Here is a 23,435-nt window from a genome sequence, read left to right on the forward strand (position 1 = left end):
GCTGGCATGGTCAGCACTTCGAATTTTCTTCACTGTTTAGTAATTAATTTATTTACCAGTGTATTGTTTGCATCATTCTGTTTTGGGGCATTGACATAGACTGAGTCAGGCAGTTTAGGTAGCAAGTGAACATTTTTTTTGAGTCTTGCCCTGAACTTATCATCAATTCTTTAATATAGTAATGCAACAGCATTTTATTTAAACAAAAATTGTAGTGTAGAACACTTGAAAATATGGAAAAGATACTTTTGCAGTAGAGAAAGCTATACATTCTATTTTCCTGGAACAGTGGTTCTATCTTTTCACCAAAAAAGCTTTGCATGAAATTAGTAAGAGGGGTCTTGATCTACGCAGTATAGAGTTGGCTTTGCATGTCATAAAGGATGTGGATGTGGGCAAGCACAGCTAGGATGCTGAGGGTTTGACAGCTGAGGGCATTTTTGATCAAAAGATATGAAATTTGAAACATTATGCTTTTTGTCTACTGGGTGAGTGAACTAAACAGAAAAGTCTAATACATTGCGAATTGTCCAGAGACTTAGTTGTAAATGAGGATTTTCCCTTCCTTACAGGAGATGTCACTTTCAACCATGTCAACTCTGTGGAAGAGAAAAAGAGAGATGGAATGTATTATTTCCTCTGAAGTTAACCCTTCTGTGGCAGGGCACTGTTGGTGCCTGTCACTTTAAGGGCTGGGTCAGGCATCCAGCAGGTGCCTGATGGTGGCAGCCATTTTGAGAACCTAGTACATAAAGGCTGCCGTCTGTTACTGCCAGCCAGGCAGAAACATCACCTAGCTGAGATGCAGCAGGAAAAACCAGGAGGTAAGGGCAGGAGCTTATGGGGATGGATAGGAGACTCTTGGTCCTGGGCATAACCTAAAACTGCACCCTGCTGGGGATGGGTGGCCTGGTGGGGCTCCTAGTGGCATGGGAGCCCCCAGGAAATGCCAGGTCAGTTACCACACCAGTGAAAGGCGGGTGGGGGCACCTTAACCCAGCCCCCACATCCTAGTGGGTAACCTGGCAAGGAGGTTGGCAGGACCAAGGGGGTCCAGAAAGGGGCAAGGTGCCAAGAGCAAATGAGCGGCAAGGAGCCCAGAGTTTGGGAAAGGGCATGGAGCCCAGCAAGCGGTGTAGAGCCCAGTGAGAGGCAAGGAGCCCAGAGGCTAGGAGCCCAGAGTTCATGAGGGGCATAGAGCCTAGCAAGAGGCAAGGAGCCCAGAAGCTAGGAGCCCTGACTATGTGTATGTGAGGCAAGGAGCCCAGTATGAGTGAGGGGCACAGAGCCCAATGAGAAAGGCCAGAGTTAGGGGTTGGGATATGGTTACAACATGTGGGTGTCATCTGTGAGGCTTGGACTGCGGTTTGGGGAGGAACAGAGCTGTAGATAGCACCCCCTAGCATAGGGATAGTAATGGGCAGTCTCCCGCATTATGTCAACAGTTTATGGAAACAACAAAGACGTGGCAGGAGAGACTGGGCAGATTGCCCATAGAAACGGGTGGGTGGGCCAGCAGGAGATATGGCCCAAGCTTGCCCCCTGTTACACCGTCTTTCTATATATGTGTGTATAGCAAATACATCATTTTATGAAGATTAGCTTAGAAAAGTGTCTGTTTAACTCTTTGTATGTACAGAATTAACGAGATATCATTTTGTTTTGTAAAAAGTAATGCGAGTTCAAGAGGCACATCTTTAGAAATCATGATTTAAGATGTTTTAATGAGAATAAAATTTGTGATTGTCTTTTTGCACTTATCTACTTCCAAAGCTTTTACAGGTATTTAAATCTAGGTTTAAAATTCCAAAGGTAGGAGACCTATCTCTTGTCATTTGCATCCATTTTTAAAAAAATGTTTTAGGGCCACATCTTTTAAAAAAACCCAACAGTTTCCTGTGCACAGGATTTGCTGTCCTTATAATACTGGGTGCAAGTTCAGTAATGTCTGTTTATAAACAGTGTCATAACTTGACCTTTTTTTTGCCAGAGGGGCTTTTTTTTCCCTCTTCAGGAGGAATATAAAATGTGCTGTCATTTTCTATTGCTTGTTACATTTAATAAGCTGTTAGAGCTGCACAGGTTGACATCAGGAAGGGAGATACTGAAGCATCAACTCAAGCATTATATTCAGTCGGTTATCTATTACAGTCTAGCAGACATTTTTGCAGTTGGGAGTTTTAACACATTATATTGCCATACCATTTTAGAGAGAATTCAGCTCCAAAACTTTTATATAAATTGGGCTCCACACCTGAACTTTAGTGGCTCATGCTTTGGCAAATTTTTTGCTTTGTCCCCCAGTAGACATCTTTTAACCAAACAGTTGATTGAATCCTGGAATTTTGGGGATATAGTTAAGCACTTAAACTCTAGTTAAGACTGATGCAACAAGTAGATAGAGCAGTCGTTTGAAAGGAAGGTGGAGGAAGGATCCTTCTTGAGTTGCGGAGGTATGTACTAGTTCTTGGGGTGAAATTGTCATCCTGCCAAAGTCATGAAGAAAAAACACAGGCTTGGTGTAAGCAGTGAAGTTTTTCCAGCATGGGTGTGTCACCTTGGGGTATGAAAAGATAACCCTTTCTAGCCAGTGTAGCTCTGCTGTCAAAGCCCGCCTCCCCACCCCCCACTCCCCCCGGTAGATGTGGCTCTTGTTAGCAGAAAAGGGCTTCTGTTACGCGAGTTGCTGTCATTTAGGAAGAGCTACACTGGTACTGTAGCAGCAGTACCAGTGTAATACTGAGAAGTCCAGATATTATTATGAAAAAACACGAGGTGGAAGCCAGACATCAGTGATGTACCACAGGGGCCAACAATCAATGCATTAAGGTAAAGGAGTGGATAGGCTACAAAGGATCCAAGTGCCTGTGCAATTATGTGATAGGGCAGAGGCACTGTCCATGGGACTTGAAGATCATCTCTCTCTTGTTACAGTTTTGTCAGCATAGCTACATTGATTAGGTGGGGAATGTGGTGCTGATCCTATAGGTCAGGGGTTAGCAACATTTTTGGGCAGGGTGCCAAAAACACCCACAACCTCAACTTGTAAGATGCTGGTATGTCAGGGGCAGATGGCAGGGGAGCCTCAAAGGGCCTGATCCTCATGGTAGTGCAACCCTGGCCCCTTCCTTGCTGTCCACCCTGAGGTGCACGTGCCAAGTAAAATGCCTTCTCATGCCACGCTCTGGCACCCATGCTGGGGATTGCCTACCCCTACTGTAGGTACTGTAGGTGCATCCTGTAGCTCAGGAGTGTCAGCCTTCAGGCACACATGCCACAAGTGGCATGGACAGCCTTTGTGTGCAACATGTAGCAGACTGGGTAGGGGGCAGGCAGCACAGTGGCAGAAACAACAGGGAGAAAAAGCAGAGCAGCAGATCAGGCAGGGGAAGGGGTCATAAAGTGGCATTCAGGGAGGTATAGGGCTAATTTGTGACACACCTGCTAAAAAGCTTGGCCCCTGCTGCTATAGTTGATGTAGTTAAAAAAAATCCTTCTGCTGGCATACCCCTTGTCTTCACTAGTGGCTCTGCTGACATAACTGTAGCAGCAAAGAGTCTGGACATTTCATATCCTAATTAAGTGCAGGCATGCCACAATTTCATTTTGAAAGGAAATGCATACTACTTCAGGTTCTTAGCCCTGACTACTTAGTCATAATTGATTTGCTTAAAATAAACTCTCTTCCATCCCAAGTATAAAACAACATTGCCTCCAAAATTTCAGAAGGTGGAAGAGTGGGGCTATGGGATAATGAGGTGACATTTGATGCAAGCTGAAATAAAAGGTAAGCTGTGACATTTTGAATGGCGATTGCCATGAGAAAACCAGAAGGGCTGTTGTATCTTTGGAGGAAATATAATAATTCATTTTTCAGTCAGTGCAGCTGAATAAAGAAAGGTGAAGTTCTCTGTATAGTACAAACAAAAATTACACACGTAATTTTTTTTAATTAAAATTAGCTCACCAAATATATGAGAACGTGCATAAAATTTTCAGTTTCATTATTATTTAAGCATGCCTATTGTAACTGACACCTCTAGCTGATAGGTTTCCAGTGTAAATGTTGGATTGGCTACAGAGAGAAATAAAAATTATATCAGCATGACTTGTTGTCGTGCTCTCACCTTTTTACCTTTGAAAACAAACTTTTTTTTAAAGGTAAGCAAGTATTAAACAGGTAAACTGGAGAGAAAAAAATTGAGTAGCTGTTTTGTTAGCTATTGTGCACTACTGGCCCTTGAGCCTTCATGTAAGTACACAGATGCTTCAGAAATAACCAAATACCTGAATAAAGCAGAATAAAACTACTTGAAAATTAGGAGCAAGCTAGCAGAATGGTCATGACTTCAATCAGTGTGCTGTAGGTACATGACATAATGAATGATGACAGATGAGTACTAATCCTCTGTCCTCCCCTGATGGTATGTACTAAGTGAAGTGTTAATGTCAATATTGCTAATGCCGCTTGTTAATGGGAGCAGCACTGGGGTTTGTTTCTAGTGCTGAACTCCTAAGAAATGCAAATGAACAGGAGCCTGTTACAACTTCTCTCGTTTTACGTTGCTGTCGTGCTTCTGTTGCTCTTTTGTCTGCCTTCACCACAATCATCGTCGTCCATACACTTTTATAGTTGAAGAGCTTTCACTGTATTTTTCTTTATTCTAGAGTTTCTCACTTCCTTTAGAACCTTAAATATTGAAAAAGGCTTAAACTTCAAATACCCAGTGCTCTCCCATAACAAAACCAGAACTAGAACTAAAATTGACAAGTATAATTTAAATACACGCTCAAAAAATTAGCTTTTTTAAAATCAATTTTCAGTCAGAAAAAGAAAAAGAAAGGGTACCCAAAATGTTTCAGAGATCTTAAAAAGAAATTGGGTAGGCAGAGAAAACCTTATGCCAAATGTAGATGATAGGGAAATTTGATTAAATGGAATTGTAATTTATTTCTCATGTCCCTTTTTTTGGCTTTTCGCCTCCACTGACAACCAGCACAACTATAACTCATTTAACCAATAAGCACAAATGCTGTCCATTATGAGAGTAAAACTGAAGGTTTTAAACCCTTGTGATCTCACAATCAGAATGTAATATTTTATGTTTTTCACATCCTTGCTGTGAATTACAGTGTATTGTTTTCCTTGTCAGGGACCAAACAGCCAAAGGATTTTGTTTTGTTTGTTTTGTTTATGTTTTTATAGGAAAAACTTCTTACCAGGAAAGGGTATTGGTTATTTTGTGACACTTTAAAGGGTATGAAATCTATCAGCAGCTACATTTATTGGTTGTGAATAGGAACTATTCTGTATTTCACTTTAGCTACAAGATTTTTTATTTCTTCCTCACATTTTTTTCTCGGTGTAAAGATTTGCTATTCCTATTCATGCTACTGGGATTAGAAACGCTATAAATGTAGATGTTGTCCAGCCTTTTTCAAAATACCTGTAATTTTTATTTGATAGGATTAATGCTACAGAAAATGTTTCTGAGACGCTTCAGTGGGATAGGCAGTCAGAATGCAAAACCCTAGAACAAGTGACCATTATTATGAGAGTCTACTTCAGTGTTCCCTCTACTGTGTATTAGTTTAGGTATAACCATTAGGTGGAAAAAAAGAAAGACATATTTGTCCTTTGTAGTATCTTCCCTGAATGGACATACTAGGTGCAATAGGGCATTTTAATGCAACAAAGGCATACAAAAAGAGCTAATGGCTAGAAATTAAAACCAGACAAATCCAAAGTAGAAATAAATGCATATATTTTTATCTAATGTTTAAACATTAGAATAAAATACCAAAGGAGTGGTAGATTCTCTATCTTTTAATCTCTCCAAAACAAGACTGAATATATTTCTGGAAGATATGCAGAGGCAATGCATAGGGGGTGCACGGGGGTGCACATGCACCCACTGAGAGCACTGGTGCACTCTCTTAATTTTTCATGTTCCAAGCCCCTGATAGCAGTGTTGTCAGGCAGAGGGGCAGGCGAGAGCGCTGGTACACCTCCCCCCAACCCGGGGGGGCCAGCTGGGGAGTGCGCCAGGAAAAGTGGTCCCCCCACAGCCAATCCCGCTGACCTGGAAGTGCCACTGGCCAGTTGCAGGTCAGCAGGATCAGTTGCGAGGGGACTCCCCACAGTTGCTGACTGTCCACTGGTGGGGGGGGGCAGGCGACTCAGCAGGCACCAGTTGCCCACGAAAATATGGTTCATACATGACTTACTAGGCTCAGTACAAGGTTAATTGGATGATAGTTTAATTACCTGCCTTATTCAGGAAGTCAGAATAGATTTAGTAAGGCTTTAATATTATGAATAAATCTATGATTTAAGTAAAATGTGAACTGGCACTGGAATTTACATTTGTCTTCTGTTCATTTTACAGGTACTACAGTGCTACTATTCTGCAGATGTCAGGGGTTCAAGACGACAGGCTTGCAATTTGGCTGGCTGCATTAACAGCATTTATAAACTTCATTTTCACTCTAGTGGGAGTCTGGCTTGTTGAAAAAATGGGCCGCCGGAAACTTACACTTGGTAGCTTAACAGGTGTGTGATTAATTGGGAATGAAAACTAGGAAAGTGAAATTACTGTTCTGACTGTCTCCACAGTTGACACAGTCCTAAGAAAAATAAACTGTTGGCTCCTTATTTTTCCTTAAAAGTTGTTGTTGGGTTTTTTTTAAGAATACACAATACTGAAGTATACGGGCACTTGTTGAATGAAAACAGTGCGCGCTAAGGGTCAAGAATAAAATATTTTTTTAATCATAAGGGCTATTTGTTTACTTTAGGGTATTGTTGACCATATTTGTGGCCTATTAAGATTTTTCTTTTGGGAGAAACCAAATGCTCATAACTACACAATTGGGTTCTTCTTAAATGTATATAGTATGTGCAGTTATTAGATATGCAAGTGGACATGGAACATTTTGTCAGAAAATATTACAGAAAGTATAATACATTTGTAATTATTGTATACTTTTTAAAAAGCATATTGTTCTGTTGATTACACCCCAGATATAAAATAGTAACAGCATTGCAGTTAATGATTTAACATATTATAAAGTGGGCAATTTTCATGCTGATATAAAATACCAAAGGGTAAAATTCTGAATGCTTATGAATTTTAGCCATTAACTATACACCCTCACAGTAGGAATGATAATAGGGTTAGCAGTTTCTCTGACTCAGAACATCTGTAGGAAAATGTAATCATCAGAGATGGTATCACTGCCTGCAGTTAACATGCAGCAATTTCCATAATAAGACCAAGTTTTTTACTTATAATTTTGCCAGATTTTAACCATTTCAGCTGTAGTTTTGCATGCCAATATCCACTTCCAGGTTAATTTTTCTGAAAAGTTTCAGGTAAAACAGTTCACCCATTTGTGCAAATAAGGCTGGAGGAAAATACATTTTGTATTCCTTCGGGTGTTGGGAATAACTCTTTTAAAAATGTATAATTGAAAAGTTTTGGGGATTCCCTGCTTTAGAGTAAGGATTTACAATTTGACAGATGTGTGGTTTTCATATCAGAAATCTAAGTATCCAAAGAGTATAGGTAACTTACTAGCCAGTTTAATAATTTATTAATCAGAGCAAAACATGACCTGTCTTAAAAAAGAGAAAAATTAATTACAAAAGTAGATAGAATAATAAAATGAGAGTATAAAGCAAAAACTCCCTAAACAATATCCCAACTTGAAGTTCAATAAGGACAAGTGCAAAGTTCTGCACTAAGAACAAAATAATCCCATGCACCAGTACAGGCTGGGGACTAACTGGCTAAACAGCAGCTCTGCAGGAAAGACCTGGGGGTTACAGTGGACAATAAGCTAATATGAGGGTATCAAACTCATCTGACCCCATAGGCCAGTAGAGTGGCCCAGGATTAGTCCATGGGCTGGATGAACAGGCCAGATCAGGCCCATGGACCTCTCCCCCTACCTATCGCTTTCAGGCAGCATCCCAGCTCTCTTGGATGTTATCTTTTCCTTTCACCTCCCTGGAATCAGTTTAGGACTGGCTTTTATAGGCCTTAGATCCCTCTTACTCCTGGGAACCTCTGGGAGTATTAATGGTTGATAAGAGCCAGCTGTTTGTGTTTGCGCTTTGCCTTTGACAATTCTCTCTGCAGTGGTCATAGTGACCTTGCCCTCCAGTTGATGATAATGTAAGGTTGGCAACTTGAAAATATTCACATAAATATGTCTCAAAAAAAGTAAACAGGCAGAAATAAAATAATAATAAGAACAGGATTATAATAGGGTCTTATGTATATGGTACTGTGACACAGAAAAAGCCTGCAAAATTAAGATGTCCTTGCTCTCTGCTGAGCTGCTATTTTTCATTCAGCAAGGTCTGCTTAATCAGCACTATGTTGCTTATTGTTTTCATTTTCTTATTGACTTCAAAAAAGGGGGGGAAACAAGACCCTCTTTGCTTAAGTCAAGGCTGAGACCACTTGCAGTCTCTAAATCCTGCTTAGAAATTTTTGCATGATAACTGGTTTTCAATTTTAGGGGGCAAGGAAGGGGTGATTTTACAAGTTGCACATTTTCTGATATTTTTATCCTTATGTATCCCTTATTATTCTATTTTAATGGTCTGTGCAGCATACAAAGCACTTTTGTTGGAGAGATGTTTGCTAAATGAGTAATTATTAGAAGCTCATTAGATCCTCTGGTGGGTGGTATTATTTTCCCAAAGAATGGATTTTGTTGTGTTAGCAAGCCTGAATATTTCGCTGTATCCTTCTTCTGTGCCTCATTAGGGATTCAGAATCTTGACTTCTGACTCCTGGTTATTAGAGTGACTGTGTCTTGGCCTTTGGACAAGCCACATGACCTGCCCCTTCAGTCTCTCACTGTGCAAAATGAGGACAGTAAAAATACTGACTGCATAATTCTTTTGTGAGGATTAATTTGGTTAATGTTTGTATAGTGAGTTATGAAGGCTAAGACCATGGGAAGTCGTACATTTGTAGCATTTCATAGCACTATAAAAATATAACACTAAGAGGAGTGTACACATGTTTAGAACCCCCTGGCTGGATTGCTACAAAGTCACCAGGGAAGGGGGATCAGGTATGCTGTCAGTCATCCATGCACACTGACACTGATCTGTGGGCAGCCAATCACTTATAGAGTGGTCAGCCATGATCCCTGCCCCTGCAGAGAACAGAGACGACAGACAGTTTGGGACCAGTGAGCTGTCATCGACAGGTCTACATTGGACTGGGGGCAACAGTATTCCTTGCCCCCCTCCCCCACCACCACTCCCTTGAGCAGCAGTGGACTGTCTGTCTTTGACAGTTACTTCTCTAAGTCTGGGAACAACAGTTCCTTGCCCTGCTCCCTCCTACTCTTTTCCCTGTGGTGGGCTGTCATGAAGCCTACCACCCTCCCTCCCTCCCTTCTTTCTTCTCCCTTTAAAGGAAGGGAGAGCAGAGCACTCTGGTAAGCTGAGAGACCAGGAGACTCCCTGTAGTGTAACATGGAACTGTACAGATGTTACATATGGTGCTATAAAACAAAGTGCTCCAGAGAAGTTCCTGTTTCAAATGAGAATATTTTTATAGCGCTTGCTCTATTCTTGTAGCACTACAACGCATGTTGGCACACCAGCTTTTTGTAGCACTACAAGGGTGTATATAGTGCTACGAATATAAGGTCTGTCCATGGCCTAAGCGGAAGAAAAATTGGGGGGGAAAAAAAAGCATTCACAAATACCTCAGTCCTAAGTAGATTTCTGGAGTCCTAAGTAGAATTGTGCTATATATATGTTTAACCAGGTATTTTTTGTGACATGGTCTTAGCATTGCAATGAACAAATTATGGACTATAATATCAGTGTTAATAGTTGGATGAAAAGTAAATTTACCTAAATTTCATTTTTCTAAACTAAGTTGAAGCTTTTCCATTCTCAACCAGTGTTTTGCAAAAGAATATCTATTTGAGTCTGCTTCATCAGTTTCAAAAGTTGACAGCATTTAAAAAAAAAGATTCTAGTCATGATGCTACATCCTTGAAAAATTATAAAAGTTATAGTTGGCCACTTTCTGCGAGAGAGGGTGAAAACAGATGAAGTTTTAACATGGCTAGCTACTGATTCAACTCCAGCTCCTGCTGTATGTTGATGCCAATTGTCTTTTTTTCTTTTGTTCGATATCTTTAAACCCTGCTTGTTAAATGGAAAATAGGCAGAGATTTTGACAAGTATAATGTCTTCTTTTTTCTTTCCTACGAACTTGGCAGTCTGGGAACATGCAGTATTTATCCATTTGTACTTTTAGTACAACTTTTAGTACTGTGTAAGGGAAAGGACATAAAATATCTTCAGAGTACTTAAATTTTTAGTATCAGTTAATGCTAAGTTACATTGGATTGTGTTTAGTTAGCTACAGCTTCTCAGAAAATGAAAATGTTATATAATAAGTAATTTCCAAGTTTAAATACCTTCCTTTTTCTTTATAAAAGGAGGAAGCAGGGCAAGGAGACATCTCAGAGACTAACTCATTCAGAAACATACAATCTTTGCCAGATGTTATGAGAAGTAATCTATCTCCTATGAGAGCTTATGCATTTCTGAATGAGTTAGACTTCAAGGTGCTACCTTGCTGTTCCTTCTGCCTAATTTCAGACTAACACAGGTAACTACCTCTCTTTATAAAAGGAGGAGAGAGAAGAGGGGAGATGTTTCTGTCTGAGGTTAACCTCCTGAAAGACAGACAGAGCATATTTTAAATGAGTATCAATTCAGTTATAGTTCCCCATGTGAAACATGTCCAGAGATTTCATAGATTTCATAGACATCAGGGCTGGAAGGGACCTCGGAAGATCATCGAGTCCAGCCCCCCGCCCAAAGGGCAGGAAGTCAGCTAGGGTCATAGGATCCCAGCAAGATAAGCATCCAGTTTCATCTTGAAGGTGTTCAATGAAGGTGCTTGAACCACCTCCGGTGGCAGGCTGTTCCAGACCTTGGGGGCTCGGACAGTAAAGAAGTTCTTCCTTATGTCCAGCCTGAAACGATCTTGAAGTAGTTTGTGACCATTCGACCTCGTCATCCCTTGGGGCGCTCTGGTGAACAAACGTTCCCCCAGATGCTGGTGGTCACCCTTGATAAACTTGTAGGTGGCCATCAGATCCCCCCTGAGCCTGCGCTTTTTCAGGCTAAAGAGCCCCAGGGCTCTCAGCCTGTCATCGTAGGGTCTGTTTCCCTGACCTCTGATCATGCGCGTGGCTCTTCTCTGGACTCTCTCAAGCTTCTCCACATCCTTTTTGAATTGTGGAGCCCAAAACTGGACACAGTACTCCAGCTGCGGCCTCTGATTTATAGCATTTTGGAAAACATGTTAAATCTGGTATTGAAATCCATCATGCCCAGAGGACCGTGATCATTGGTATAAAGAGTACTAGAAGCAACACAAAGCCAAATACAGAATGCCTTGAAAATCCTCATTTTAATTTTCATGATAAATTCATAATTTTTCCAAATACTTATGCTTGCTGATCTGGCATAAGTTTTTGGCATCAGAAGCAGAGCTACCCACTTACATAAATATGACTATGTCCAAAACACTCCCAATTAATGCATTCACATTAATTTTGCTAAATCATGTATCAAATAAATTTGGGTCTACTGGAAATTGTTTGAACCTGAGAGAAAAAATGTTTCCCTCATCTCCTCTGTCTGCCCCCTGCCCCCCCCCCATTCTAATTTGGTAAACTTATTTTCAAGAAGTCTGTATTTTTCTTAAACTGTATGAGAACCATGTTACAAGTAGTGTCAAGCACATATTCTAGCATACGTGCAGGATTTTAGAAATGTGAGTTATTCTGTTAGTCCCTCACATTCTGCCTTCCTTCCCAATGAGCATTTGAATAGGATAAAACGTTCTTCTTTGCTTTTCCTAAACTATTATGAAGTCTTTCTGTGCTGTGCTGGACATCTGCTCATGGGGTGGCTCAGTGATTCATGACTCTGTCCCTATATGTCACAGGAAAATTCAGTAGCTCCACATAAATAAGGTTAAAGCTCTCTTTGCCTAATATCAGTCCATATTTGTAAAGTTCTGTAGAACCCTTGAAATAAGATGTTTTTCATAAATATGCTTTAGTATGCTGTAGCCAGACATCTAGACATACACGTGCACATATTTTGTGTGTGTGAAACAGATGAATAATTGAAGAGCTGCATGATGGTATAATATACTCCCAAGGTTGTATCAGCCTAAAGTTTGGGATAGCTGCGTTATTCATGAGTGGTGAAGCCACACGTGAGTTTTACAGGCCATTCCAAAACAGCATCTGGTAAAATGTTTATACTGTTCTAAACAGCATTGTCTATATACCATCCAGGCCTTTGACATGCATGATATTTGTATGACTATATATGCCCATATAGACTATAAAAAATGAGTGCCCACACATTCAGGATGTTTGTAGCACTACAGAGAAGACAGATTCACGACAAAAATAGAGAATCTACTGCAAAGAAGTTCCAGTTTCAAAGAGGAACTTTTTTGGAGCTTCCCATGTAATGTGTGGACAGTCATATGAAGTGGTATAGGGCTCTCTCAGACTCCCCAGCATCCTGAGGAGGAGGAAGGGGAGAGAGGCTGGCTCCTTGAGGGCCTGCAGCAAGCTACCTCCAGCTGATACCAGTGTTGTCATGTAGCAAAGGGTATTCTCAGATTCCAAAAAGGACAGGTTAACATTGTAGGAAATGCTCTGCTAAGTGCCAGTGTAAATTGGGTGTCTTGGTGTTTTTTTTCTAAACACATCTATTCAGCAGAGAATTATTTCATGTTCTCTGAAGTAAAATTACTTTTTTATTTTTCTGTTTTTAGGTACTGTTATAGCACTCATTATCCTAGCTTTGGGATTTTTGCTGTCAGCTCAGGTCTCACCACGAATCACTCTTAACCCAACAGCACCTTCAGGTCCAAACTCTACTTGCACAAAATACAGGTGAGATGTTATGATTGTTCATCCATTACATTTCTATTGAATTTTTGCCACCCCAATTTCTCAACCTTTGAAAACACAGTGTTATTAAAAAGGTCTGAATATAAAAAAAAAATAATAAGCTAAGAATGTGCTTGCTGTTACTAGGCTGTTTACAGATATCCCCATGTGTTACATGGTATCCCAGATAGGAACTCTATTATTACATTTATATTCCTTTCCCTTCATTTCACTGGTTTAAAAAAGATTCTACCTTTTCAAACCATGTTTACTAGTGAATTCAGAGTAGATATGCTTATTTAATTTTTCCATGGTAAATTGAACGTATACTTTTGCATACAGTCAGGGTTTCCAATCCATTTGTTTAGAATTTTTGTTAGAATATTCACTGATTTTTCTGTAGTTACGGTTTTTGATTTAATTTATTTCCTAGCAAATAAAATACACAAACTGATTTAATAGAAGAAGTAGTGTTCTTTACTAATTCTCAGGGATTTAGTAATGACTAAAGGCCAGATCCAGTTTGGTCTCAGAAGTGCCTTAACAGCTCTTAGGCACCTTAAGTTCCAAAAAACATTTCAGCTTGTGCCTGTTCTTCAAGCCATGAAGCCCCATAGACAGCTAAGCAGGGCCTCCATTTTGGGTTTTTTACACCTACCCTCGTTTTTCCACCCAAAAGCAATCCAGTGTGCTCAGAAGTGATCCAGTTTGGTCACTAAGACATCTAATTCCCACTGAAGCTCCATGGTGATCCAGTTTGGTTCCATGGAGGTGTCTAATACCCCAGAGAGACCAGATCCATTAAACGTGCTCGGAGCATATCTAACGTATGTTGACAACACCATTCCAGAGGCTCTTTCTTTTTCTTAACTAAGGATTATCTAATAAAGTATTTTAAAAGTCCTGGCAACAGGGCTCAGAGGGCCCTCACCTCACCAAGCTTCAAGTCTTAGGAATGGTACCTGGACTAGAAGCTTTTAGGCACCACCTAAAAGTTTGTTATGGACCAACCTACCCTCTGTCCTGGAAGTACGCATTCTGTATTTGTTCAGCTCAGACCTATGCCTGGGAATTAGAGTTTCCTGTAAGCACACCTGAGCTTCCTAGACCTTCCTTTGGGGGTACCTCTTCCCCCCCACACCTCATTCTCTGTGTATTGCACTTAACTGCCTAAACTTTGTCAAACTGGATTACAATTTGGATTTTCCTCATTGGCTGTGTTGGGGTCCTGGGTGCCTAAACCCAGTCAAATTAAATCATTCTTTCAGGCTGAGGTACATAGATTTTGAGGTATTGGTATGCCTGTGACGTCAAACTAGATGTGGCATCCTTGGGTTTGGATAACTTGTTGACGTGCATAAAATAATAATCTGTAGCTTGTCTTTATCCCTATGGAGACTGCAGTCATATGTACGTACTTCTCAGTATTCATTTGGCCGACAGACTAGATAATGTAAAAGTTCCATTGAGAAAAACTACCACATTTATGTGATTCCAAGATGCAATTTTTTTCCCCATTTAACATTCGGGGGAGCCCCTCATCTTGGATTTGAGGGTGGCAGGCAGCTGCTGTGGCCCCGACCCCAGCCTTGGCCCCAACCCAGGGTTGGGGCCAGAGCTGCTACTGCTGCATGCTCCCCTCCCACTTTTACATCCTCTGTCTCTTCCCCCTGTAGGCTTGGGCCCCTGCTTTCCTTTCTCCCTGTCTCTCCCCCAACCCCTGCAGCCTCTGCCCCTTACGCTCCTCCACTCCCCTTACTTTTGCTCCATGCCAGCAGGCTCCATCCCCATTCCAGCCTGGGGCAAGGAACACAGCCCCATCCTGGCCCATAGCAGCAGTGATGACTCCATGTTGGTGTTGTGGGGGCAGGTGAGGGACAGAGTGGGAGGGAGATGGAGGAGCAGGGTTGGGGCCTAAAGCTGCGGAGAGGGGAAAGTGTGGGGAAGATGCTGCTGGCAGGGCAGGAAAAAGGGAGAAGTATATGGAGGAGAGGGGGGCAGATAGCAGAGGGTAAGCTGCTTGCCCTCCCCACCACCTCCATACTACCTGCCCCTACCACCTGCCTCCCTACTGCCCCGCCCCCTTACTGCTTCCCCATACACGTGCCCCCTACCACTGCTTTCCCCACTGCAGCAGTAGAGGGGATGAATTTAAGGCAAATTATATACATGGAAAGTGATAATAAATGTTTATGTTTATAGCTAGAATATAATTATTGGGGGTTATCTTCAATTCCGGGCCAGTGTGGATTCAGGTAAATATGGTAGCTAAATATGGATGTTTGTTTAAATTGCAGTAAAGGCTGAAGCAGCTCTTTGGTTCAGTCCAGTTTCTCTACTTGACAAGTATTTGCAGCTGAGAGCAATACAAACAAGCTTCAAGATTTTATTCTAGGGATGGATGAATGATTAATGATTAAAATGAATAATTCACCAAATAATACAAATGTGAGCGCTCCTCAAGACCAGAATACACAGTACACGGGTGCTCAGCTGCCTGTCCTTACCCTTTGCTATTCTTTCTCAGCAGAAAAATCAGGGTAGACTCCCCAGGCTCTCCTGAAAGCTATAGGAAACTTGTGGTGATGAGGAAATTCTGAGGTGGGACCCTGGAAGTGGAAGAAGCAGTCTAGTTTCTCCAGAGGCACTGGCTAGAAGTATGCCTGGCTGCTCTCCACACCCCAGGACACTTTGTCAGAAAAATGTGTCTGAGGAGAAGAAACTATGGCATCCTGCAATGTGGGCCTTTTAGCAAGAGGGGTGATACAAATGCTGGTAATCATGGTTTGGATACCATCCATGTCTTGGGATCCCTAAACACAGATATCATTGCTTCACTAGTTCACTGCTTCCTAATTTGCTACCTATCCTGCTTTGTTGTTTTTGGTGGTTGCCCACATTGCCTTCTCAAATGACAAGTGATATAGTAAAGGGATCAAAAAAGAATCTCCAAAGAAATGGTCGCTTTTTGTATGAAAATACAGGAAGTTACTGTATTTTCTCACATACAAAACACACCTTTAAAAAACAAAACAGCTGCATGAAATTGAGATAGATGTTTTAAGGAAGAAAATAAAGCAATGGCAGCTTCTGCAGGGGACAGAACATAGCTCTTTCTGCACAGGAAGCACCACAGTGAACATGCAGGGGTGCTTCGCTGCTGGAAATCGATAGTAGGAACTCTGCAATGCCCACTTTACTGTCCACATGCAGCACTACTTTCCCTTTTCCCTGGCAGAGGCATATGCTGCAAAAACTGGTACTGACTTCAGAGCCTCCACCCCAGCCCCTGGAGCTTAGCTCTGCTGTATTTCTAAAGGACAGCAGAGCCCTGAGTGCTGAGATAGAGGTTCCTGATGAATCAGCTGGGTGAGCCCTCAACTGACTCTGCAGGTAGGGCTGGCTAAGAGTGGCTCTGCTTTCCTGGCAGGTGCTACAGACTGTGCACCCAGCTCAGCTGGAGAAGAGAAGAGGGGTCAGGCATTTTGGGTCAGCCAGCAGCACCTGTGGCATCCTGCCTTTAGGAGATTATCAAAACAGCCACAATGTGTTGTTCCCCCCACCCCCATATAGCTTCCTGTGTTTCCATACCATGCTTACTGGCATTTTCAAGGGAAGATTATTTTTTCTTCATTCTACCATTCCAAAAAATGATACATATCTTATTCAGGGGTGTGTTGTATACTTAAAGTACCAGTGGAATGGCCTCTGGAAATTGTTTGGAAGAAATGGTGCAAATGTGAACAATGAGGTCTTGCAACATTTGCTGATATGCCCAGATTTTTTGGGGTGAGCTGCATCTGAAGAGAACTGTGAGGTCGTTCAAAAGAGTGGGACAAAGCTAGGGATGGCTGTCACGCTTGATAGCAGATGAAAACAGGTGTAGACTGAGTTGTTCTGAATAATTTGTTTGAAAAAAATTATTTAAATTGCTTCTACACATTGTTGATTTCCAAGTTTACGTAACCCCTTGGGAAGGAGACCTAGATCATTGTGAATAGCTCAGTGGACAGAAGGCAAGCAAGATGTTAGTAGTAGATAAGGTTGTCATTATATGAACCAATGGAATGCTCTCATCTGAAATCGTCTGTTCTTTCTAACAGACTGACCAAGTCAATATAGCAGGAAAAAGGGTCTAGGGAAGGGCAACTACAAAAGGTTAGAAGAATGGAGGGGCTTTCATATAGGGAAAGGTTGAAAAGGCTAGAACTGTTTTAATTTAAAGATAAGAGTGAACATGTAGGAGGTAATATGAAATAACGAGTGATAGAAGGTCCCACATGCTTCTGTTTAGCCTCATGGCACCATAATAAGGATACAGCAATTAAACTAAATGTCTGCCAAGTTAGAAGTTATTAAACAAAAGTTTTCTATATAATGCATTAATTAACTTGTAGGCTTCAGTGCCAAGTGTTTAGCAGAATTCAAGAAAGGATTAAACATTTGTTTTGATAATGAGAATATCCACAATTATACAAGATAATATTGTATATGGGATATCAGCTCTCATGTTTTAGAACATCATAAATGATAAACTTCTTGGAACTAGGGGAAAATTATTTTCTTCCTAAGAACGTTATCCACTATTGTCCATTTTGGGGGGATCTTAATTTCTTCTCTGAAATACCTGCTATCAGCCACTTCTGCAGATGGTGCTGTGAAGCCTTACAATTTGCTATCTTTTCCACCAAAGACTCTAGCAATAGAAAATTACATATTAATTATTATGTTAGTGGTGTTTCAAGGGAAGAAAGCAATTAAGAACATTTCATCCTTGGTGGAATCCCCAACGGAGATTAGCTCCAGCCTGCCTCACTTGCAAACCCTTTTATCTACAAGTACAAAATCTAGAAGAACATCTTCCTCCATATAAGTGCTTCATGAAATAAACGTCACACATGTCATAGGCTATGGTTCTGCTTTGAAATGTGGCCATGTATAAATGGCATACTTTTATTTAGCTGTTCTGTTTCCTGTGTGTGCCAAGTCTAATCAGCTGACTTTGCCAGTAAAAATACGTTTTAACCAATTATGTCTGCCCTGCACTCCTTCTCAAGGAGCTGCATTAGCAGAGGATCACGTTTAGCATTTTATGTGGCCATTGCAGCTGTCTTTTGGGTCAGAAGCTTGTCTTGTCTTTTCTTCTCTTGTGGACCTGCAGAAGACTCTCTTCTGATACAGAAGCCTTGCAGAAAATGAAGTGCAAACAGCATTGTTCCCACTCAATCCCACAGAGATTCCTAAAAGGAGGCTCTGCCACCTTCCCTCATGAAGAAAAGATCTGGGCCTGCATAATCTATACTCATTTTTTTTCCTGGTAAACCTAAGGGGTTGGTTGCAGTTCTTTAATTATGGAGATGTTGCTAAAGTGGTACAACCTCAGCATGTAGACAATCTACAGTAATGGAGGTGTCTAACATTCTCCATTCTTTCTTTCGATTTCCTGGGCTACTTCCCATTTTTGTAAACACAAACAATGAAACATTGAGTCAAAGTAAAACAAATTAACTTTCATCCTAAATACATTATGCCATTCACAGCTGTTAATTTAACAGCACTGAGCTTCCATGCTTCAGATAGAGAATCACTGCAGGACAGCTGCTTCAGTACCTTGCATTGATTAAAGGTCTCAAAAGTAATAAATGTGTCTTAACAGAATTCTCAAGAGCAAAAAGCAGCTGGATTTCAGGGAGGGTGCTAGTAATGAGGGAGCAGATCAGCAGCCACAATGGAGAACTGAAGGACACTTAAAAAGTGCCTTCTATTAATGGCCATCTACCCACCTAATAAAGCTAACAGTAACCTTCTAAATGCTGACCTAGAACTGTCATGGGTGATAAACAATTCTGTCTTAAACTGATTGCAAGTTTTTGGGCCAGCTTCCAGTACAGTAATGGTATAATGTTTTTATATGAAATCACTGTTTGTTATTAGTCTAAGCATATACGACCTATAATATAGGAATGTAACAAAACCTTTTTTCTATACATTCTCCTGTGCAGAAAAAAATTTCCATTGCCACAGTGCAGACTGCAATTTTTCTAAGTTTGCAAGTCTGTTCTATAGGAGTAAGTATTGTGTCCACAATAGGAGCCTAAATGCTAACAGGAACATCTTGTTTGTCCACTGATCTGTAAAATCAGTATTCCCCAACACATCTTTTACTCACTGCTACTAGAATAAGATTGAAGATAAGACCAGCTCATGAATGAAAATGCTTTCTTGACTCTGAAGAAAGCAATAGGTGTTTCTACTGAAGCAGCTTGGGGATAGATGTCTCCAAGATGATAGTGCTGCACATCAAATCATCTTGGTGCATAGACTCCACATAACAGATTTTTTACCTTTGGTTTAAAAATGCAGCATATCACAATTTATTATTTTCAAAATGGAAAAAGGAGTGATTGTGCCCTGTTTAATAGCAAAACCATTAACTATGTTAAAGCACAAATTGTCGTTAAGTTACAGAGAGAAGTTTGAATGCAGAAATGCCAAATGACAAAAAAAGTACTCGTTGAGAAATTAAAAGGTTTGTAAGGAACTAACTGTTCCCAAAGGGTGGCCTGCTCAAAACTCTACAAACTGTTCCCATGCTCTCCCATGGGGTTTATCTTTATTTGGAAGGAAGGTTGGGGTTAGGTAAGGTGTTAGCTAATTTCACTGGCCACATACAGGCATTATGTTTCTACATATGAAAGATCCTCCCCTGCAAGAGAGTTTCTCTCACTAAAATAAATGCCTCTACCCTTGACTCCTAAGTGGCTGGGAAAAGTGAAGCAGTAGATTCCTCTGTGTCTTTCCTAGACTGAGAACATCACAGTCTGAGGAAGGTGTGGAGGGCATTTCCCTATATCTTGACTCCTCCTGATCACAGGGGAGTTGACCTGCTGTTTCCCAATCTATCTCCCCCAGGCCTTCCTGAGACCGGTATGGAAAAGACACAGGGAGCTTTGCCCTGCTGCTCCCTCTGCTTTCTGAGACTGAGAGGAGAAGGGGAGGGAAGAGCAGCCACCTGCTGCTCCCACAGATACCTTGATTTTTCAGAGTTGTCCAGAGTCATTGCCCCACTGTTCCCTCCCCGCCTGGGCTAGGGACAGAAGTTATATATAAACCGGTTTAAGTGGTTAGAAGTTTGTTTAAAGTAGAGGTGCACCGATACATCGGTCCATATCATATTGGCACTGATAAAAGAAAAATTGACATTATTGGCAATTGGCTTTTTTTGGCTGATGTGGCCGATAACGTTGCCAATAAATGCCGTGTGCCTGGGCACAGCAGCAGCATGCATACGGCCAGCCTGGCAGCTTGGAGAGCAGCATCCAGCTGGTAAGTCTGTTGTGGGGGAAGGTATGTGGGGGGGATGTATTGAGGCCCCCGCAGTGAGGGAGAGAGTGGGGCAGGAGCAAGCACTGCACAGTGATGGGGGGAAGCATGGGACAGAGCCCCAAGTAGCTCACCCAGGGGACACATTGTGGGGGGGGGTGTGCACCCCTGGGGGATTTATGTGCCCCCCAGATCTGCATGCGGGGTGATGGTGGGCTTGGGGCCAGGAGCTGTGCCAGGTTCTGCCTGGCAGGAGGGTTGGGCTGGGGCTGTATTCAGGGCGGTTGGCAGTGGCACTGAGAGGGGGGCTACAGGGTGAGCTACAGCCCCCACAAAATTAACCATAGTCCACCCCCTCCCAGTGCCGCATCCACCCACCCTAAGTGCAGCTCCAGCCCAGCTCCCTCACCGGGAAGAGCCTGGCACCACCCCTGGCCCCAGGACACAGTGGACAGCCTGTCCTCGCCCTGCACGCAGGTCCAAGGGGATCCCCACAGGGATGCACACTGTGGTGGGAGCCACCCAGCCCCCGGACAAGCTGCTTGGGGCTCTGTTCTGCGCCTTGCCCCAGCTGGGCAGCACCTGCCCCAGCCCCAGCCCCACTCCCTCCCTCACCACAGGGGCCTCTGTATGCCCCCTCATGCCCCTTCTTCCCCAACAGACTTACCAGCTAGATGCTGTTCTCCAAGCTGCCAAGCTTGCATATTGGCAATCGGATCAGTATCAGCCAATATGGCTCATTAATAATCGACCATCAGTAACTGCCCAAAATATCTTTATTGTTGCAAACTAGTTTAAACCTGTAATGGAACAGAAGTTCAATATGCATAAACTGCTTTCAAAATGACTGAAACCAGTTAAAGGTAAACCTGGATGTATGTAATACCAGACTTAACTGATTTAGGTTAAACTGGTTTATGGAACTTCTGTCCCGGATCTCCTCCCAATTCCAGTTAACTCATTCCCCCAGCCCTGCCTCCAGCTGTCACAGAAATGAGACACTAACGCCTCTGCTACCCAGCCTGCTTTTGCCTACCAGCTTGGCAGGCCGGGAGGCAGAGAAATGGACCCCCCAGGCTCCCGCTAGTCCCAGCCAGTACAACAAAGGGAGAAAAAGAACTGGCAGAGGGGCCTTTTTGCATACTCCCCCACCCCACCCACAGCTAGGGTGGCCATCACAGAGGACAATCTGATTGTCCTCTGTCCTCTATTGATACAAAACTGGATGCTTTATGTCCTCTATTTTTCTCTTCAAGAGCAAAAAGGGGACATAAAGGCATCCAGTTTCATATTAATATAGGACAGAGTAACACAAAACCGGAATGTCATCTATGATGGCCACCCTACCCACAGCCCAGTGAGCCAGGCTAGGATGGCTCAGGCCCTCCCCCTCCTCAGCTGATGGCCTCTGAGGGGGGTGTGGAACTCATCCCCGCCTCTGCCCAGCACCAGCCCGGGTCTGCTCAGTGCAGGGATGAGCAGCACCCATGAGCGGGTGGGACTTTTCTCCCCACCACAGCTGATGCTGGGCTAGGATTGCCCCAGCCCCACCCCCTCCTCAGCTTTCTGCCTCTGAGGGGGCAGTGGGAACACACCCTGCCCTCACAGACGGGGTCTGCCCAGTAGGAGGAAAGTACCCATTGGGGGATGTTTTTGTCCCCTGCCCTGTGGCTCAGTGCTGGGCTGGGATGGCCCCAGCCCTGCCCTTTCTATAGCCACCCACCTCTGAGAGGTGTGGGGGGTACTCACCCCCAGCTTGGCACCAGTCCCCTGGGCAGTTGTGGTCTGCTCTGCATGGTGGGGAAAGCACCCACCCAGGGGCTTCTTGTACCACTGCAGCTTGGAGCCAGGCTGCGATCTCCCAGCCCCAACTCTTCCCCAGCCATTCTTCTCCAATGAGGGGTGGGGGGGAGGGACATGGGAATGCTCCCCACAGCCCAGCGCCAGACCCCACAGCTAAGTTCTGCCTGGCAAGGGGAGGAAAGCCCCCACTGGGGAGCGTTCCCTTTCCCTCCTCCCTGCAACTCGGAATAGGGCTCAGACTGCCCCAGCCCCACCCCTTCTTCAGATGTTTTCCTCTGATGAAGGGGGAACGCACCAACCCCCCAGCCTGGCATTGGACTTCCCAGCCAGGGTCTGCCCAGTGCAGGGGAGAAAGCACCCACTGGGTGGAGGGGCTGCAGCTAGAGCCAGGCTGGGACTGCCCCTACCCTACCGCCACCCCCTCAGCTTCTGCCCCCAAGTGGGCAGCTAAGGAGGGGGTGGGGCTGGGGCAGTTCCAGCCTGGCTCTGAGCTGTGGGGGTGTGAAAAGCCCCCAGGTGGGGGCTTTCCCACTGTGCTAGCAAACATTGGCTTGGGGGGTGATGCTGGGCTGGAGGGGCATTCCCTCCCCCTCCCTGCCTCTTAGGCGGACAGCTGGAGAAGGGGTACGGCTAGAGTGATCCCAGCCCAGCTGTGGGGGGTGGAGGCAAACACCTCCCCCATGGTTAGTGCTTTCACCCCACAGGGAAAAACCTGGCTGGGGGGCAGAAAAGGTGTTCTCACTGCCCCTTCTCCTGCCCCCCACCCCCAAAGCAGACAGCTGAGGAGGTGGCAGGGTTTGGACAATCCCAGTCTGGCTTCAGCTGCAGCAGGACTAAAAGTCCCCCCCACCTGTGGGTTCTCACCCCCACGCTGGGCATACCCTGGCTGGGGTTCCAGTGCTGAGCCAGGACGGGGAATGCATTTTACCTCCACCAAAGAAGAATTGGGGAAGGGATGGGGCTCGGGCAATCCCAGCCGGGCTCCAAGCTGCAGAGGAGGGTGAAAAGACCCCCGATGGGCTCTTTCCCCACCAGGCAAACCCCATCTTGGGGGTCTGGTGCCGGGCCATGGGTGTGTTCTGCTCTCACCCCCCTGGGAAGGGGCAGGTGTGGCATGATCCCAGCCCAGTTCTGGACTGGATGGGGCAAAAAGCCCCCCAGTGGCAGCTTTCCTGGCACTGTGCAGACCCCAGCTAGTGGGGGGTATGGGGCAGTGCTGGCCTGGGGGTACATTTCCCTCCCTCAAAGGTGGGGTGCTGGGGAGAGATTGGCTGCTGGACACATGTCCCCAACTGCTATCAGCAGCAGAGGGTAGAGCCATCACACAGCTTGGC

The 23,435-nt window shown here is 43.7% G+C and overlaps 1 protein-coding gene across 7 annotated transcripts in view; it reads left to right on the forward strand.

Moving 5' to 3' along the window:
- SLC2A13 (solute carrier family 2 member 13) overlaps positions 1-23,435 on the forward strand; it is a 318,345-nt gene that overhangs the window by 222,655 nt on the left and 72,255 nt on the right. For all 7 annotated transcript variants that reach the window (XM_025209708.1, XM_025209706.1, XM_025209710.1 and 4 more), the window contains 2 exons: positions 6,390-6,553; positions 12,858-12,978. In XM_025209708.1, coding sequence (XP_025065493.1) covers positions 6,390-6,553; positions 12,858-12,978 — 285 coding nt within the window. The remainder of the gene's footprint in view (positions 1-6,389; positions 6,554-12,857; positions 12,979-23,435) is intronic.

This window comes from Alligator sinensis, unplaced genomic scaffold (genome assembly GCF_000455745.1).
Source record: "Alligator sinensis unplaced genomic scaffold, ASM45574v1 scaffold9_1, whole genome shotgun sequence".
Classification (NCBI taxonomy): domain Eukaryota; kingdom Metazoa; phylum Chordata; order Crocodylia; family Alligatoridae; genus Alligator; species Alligator sinensis.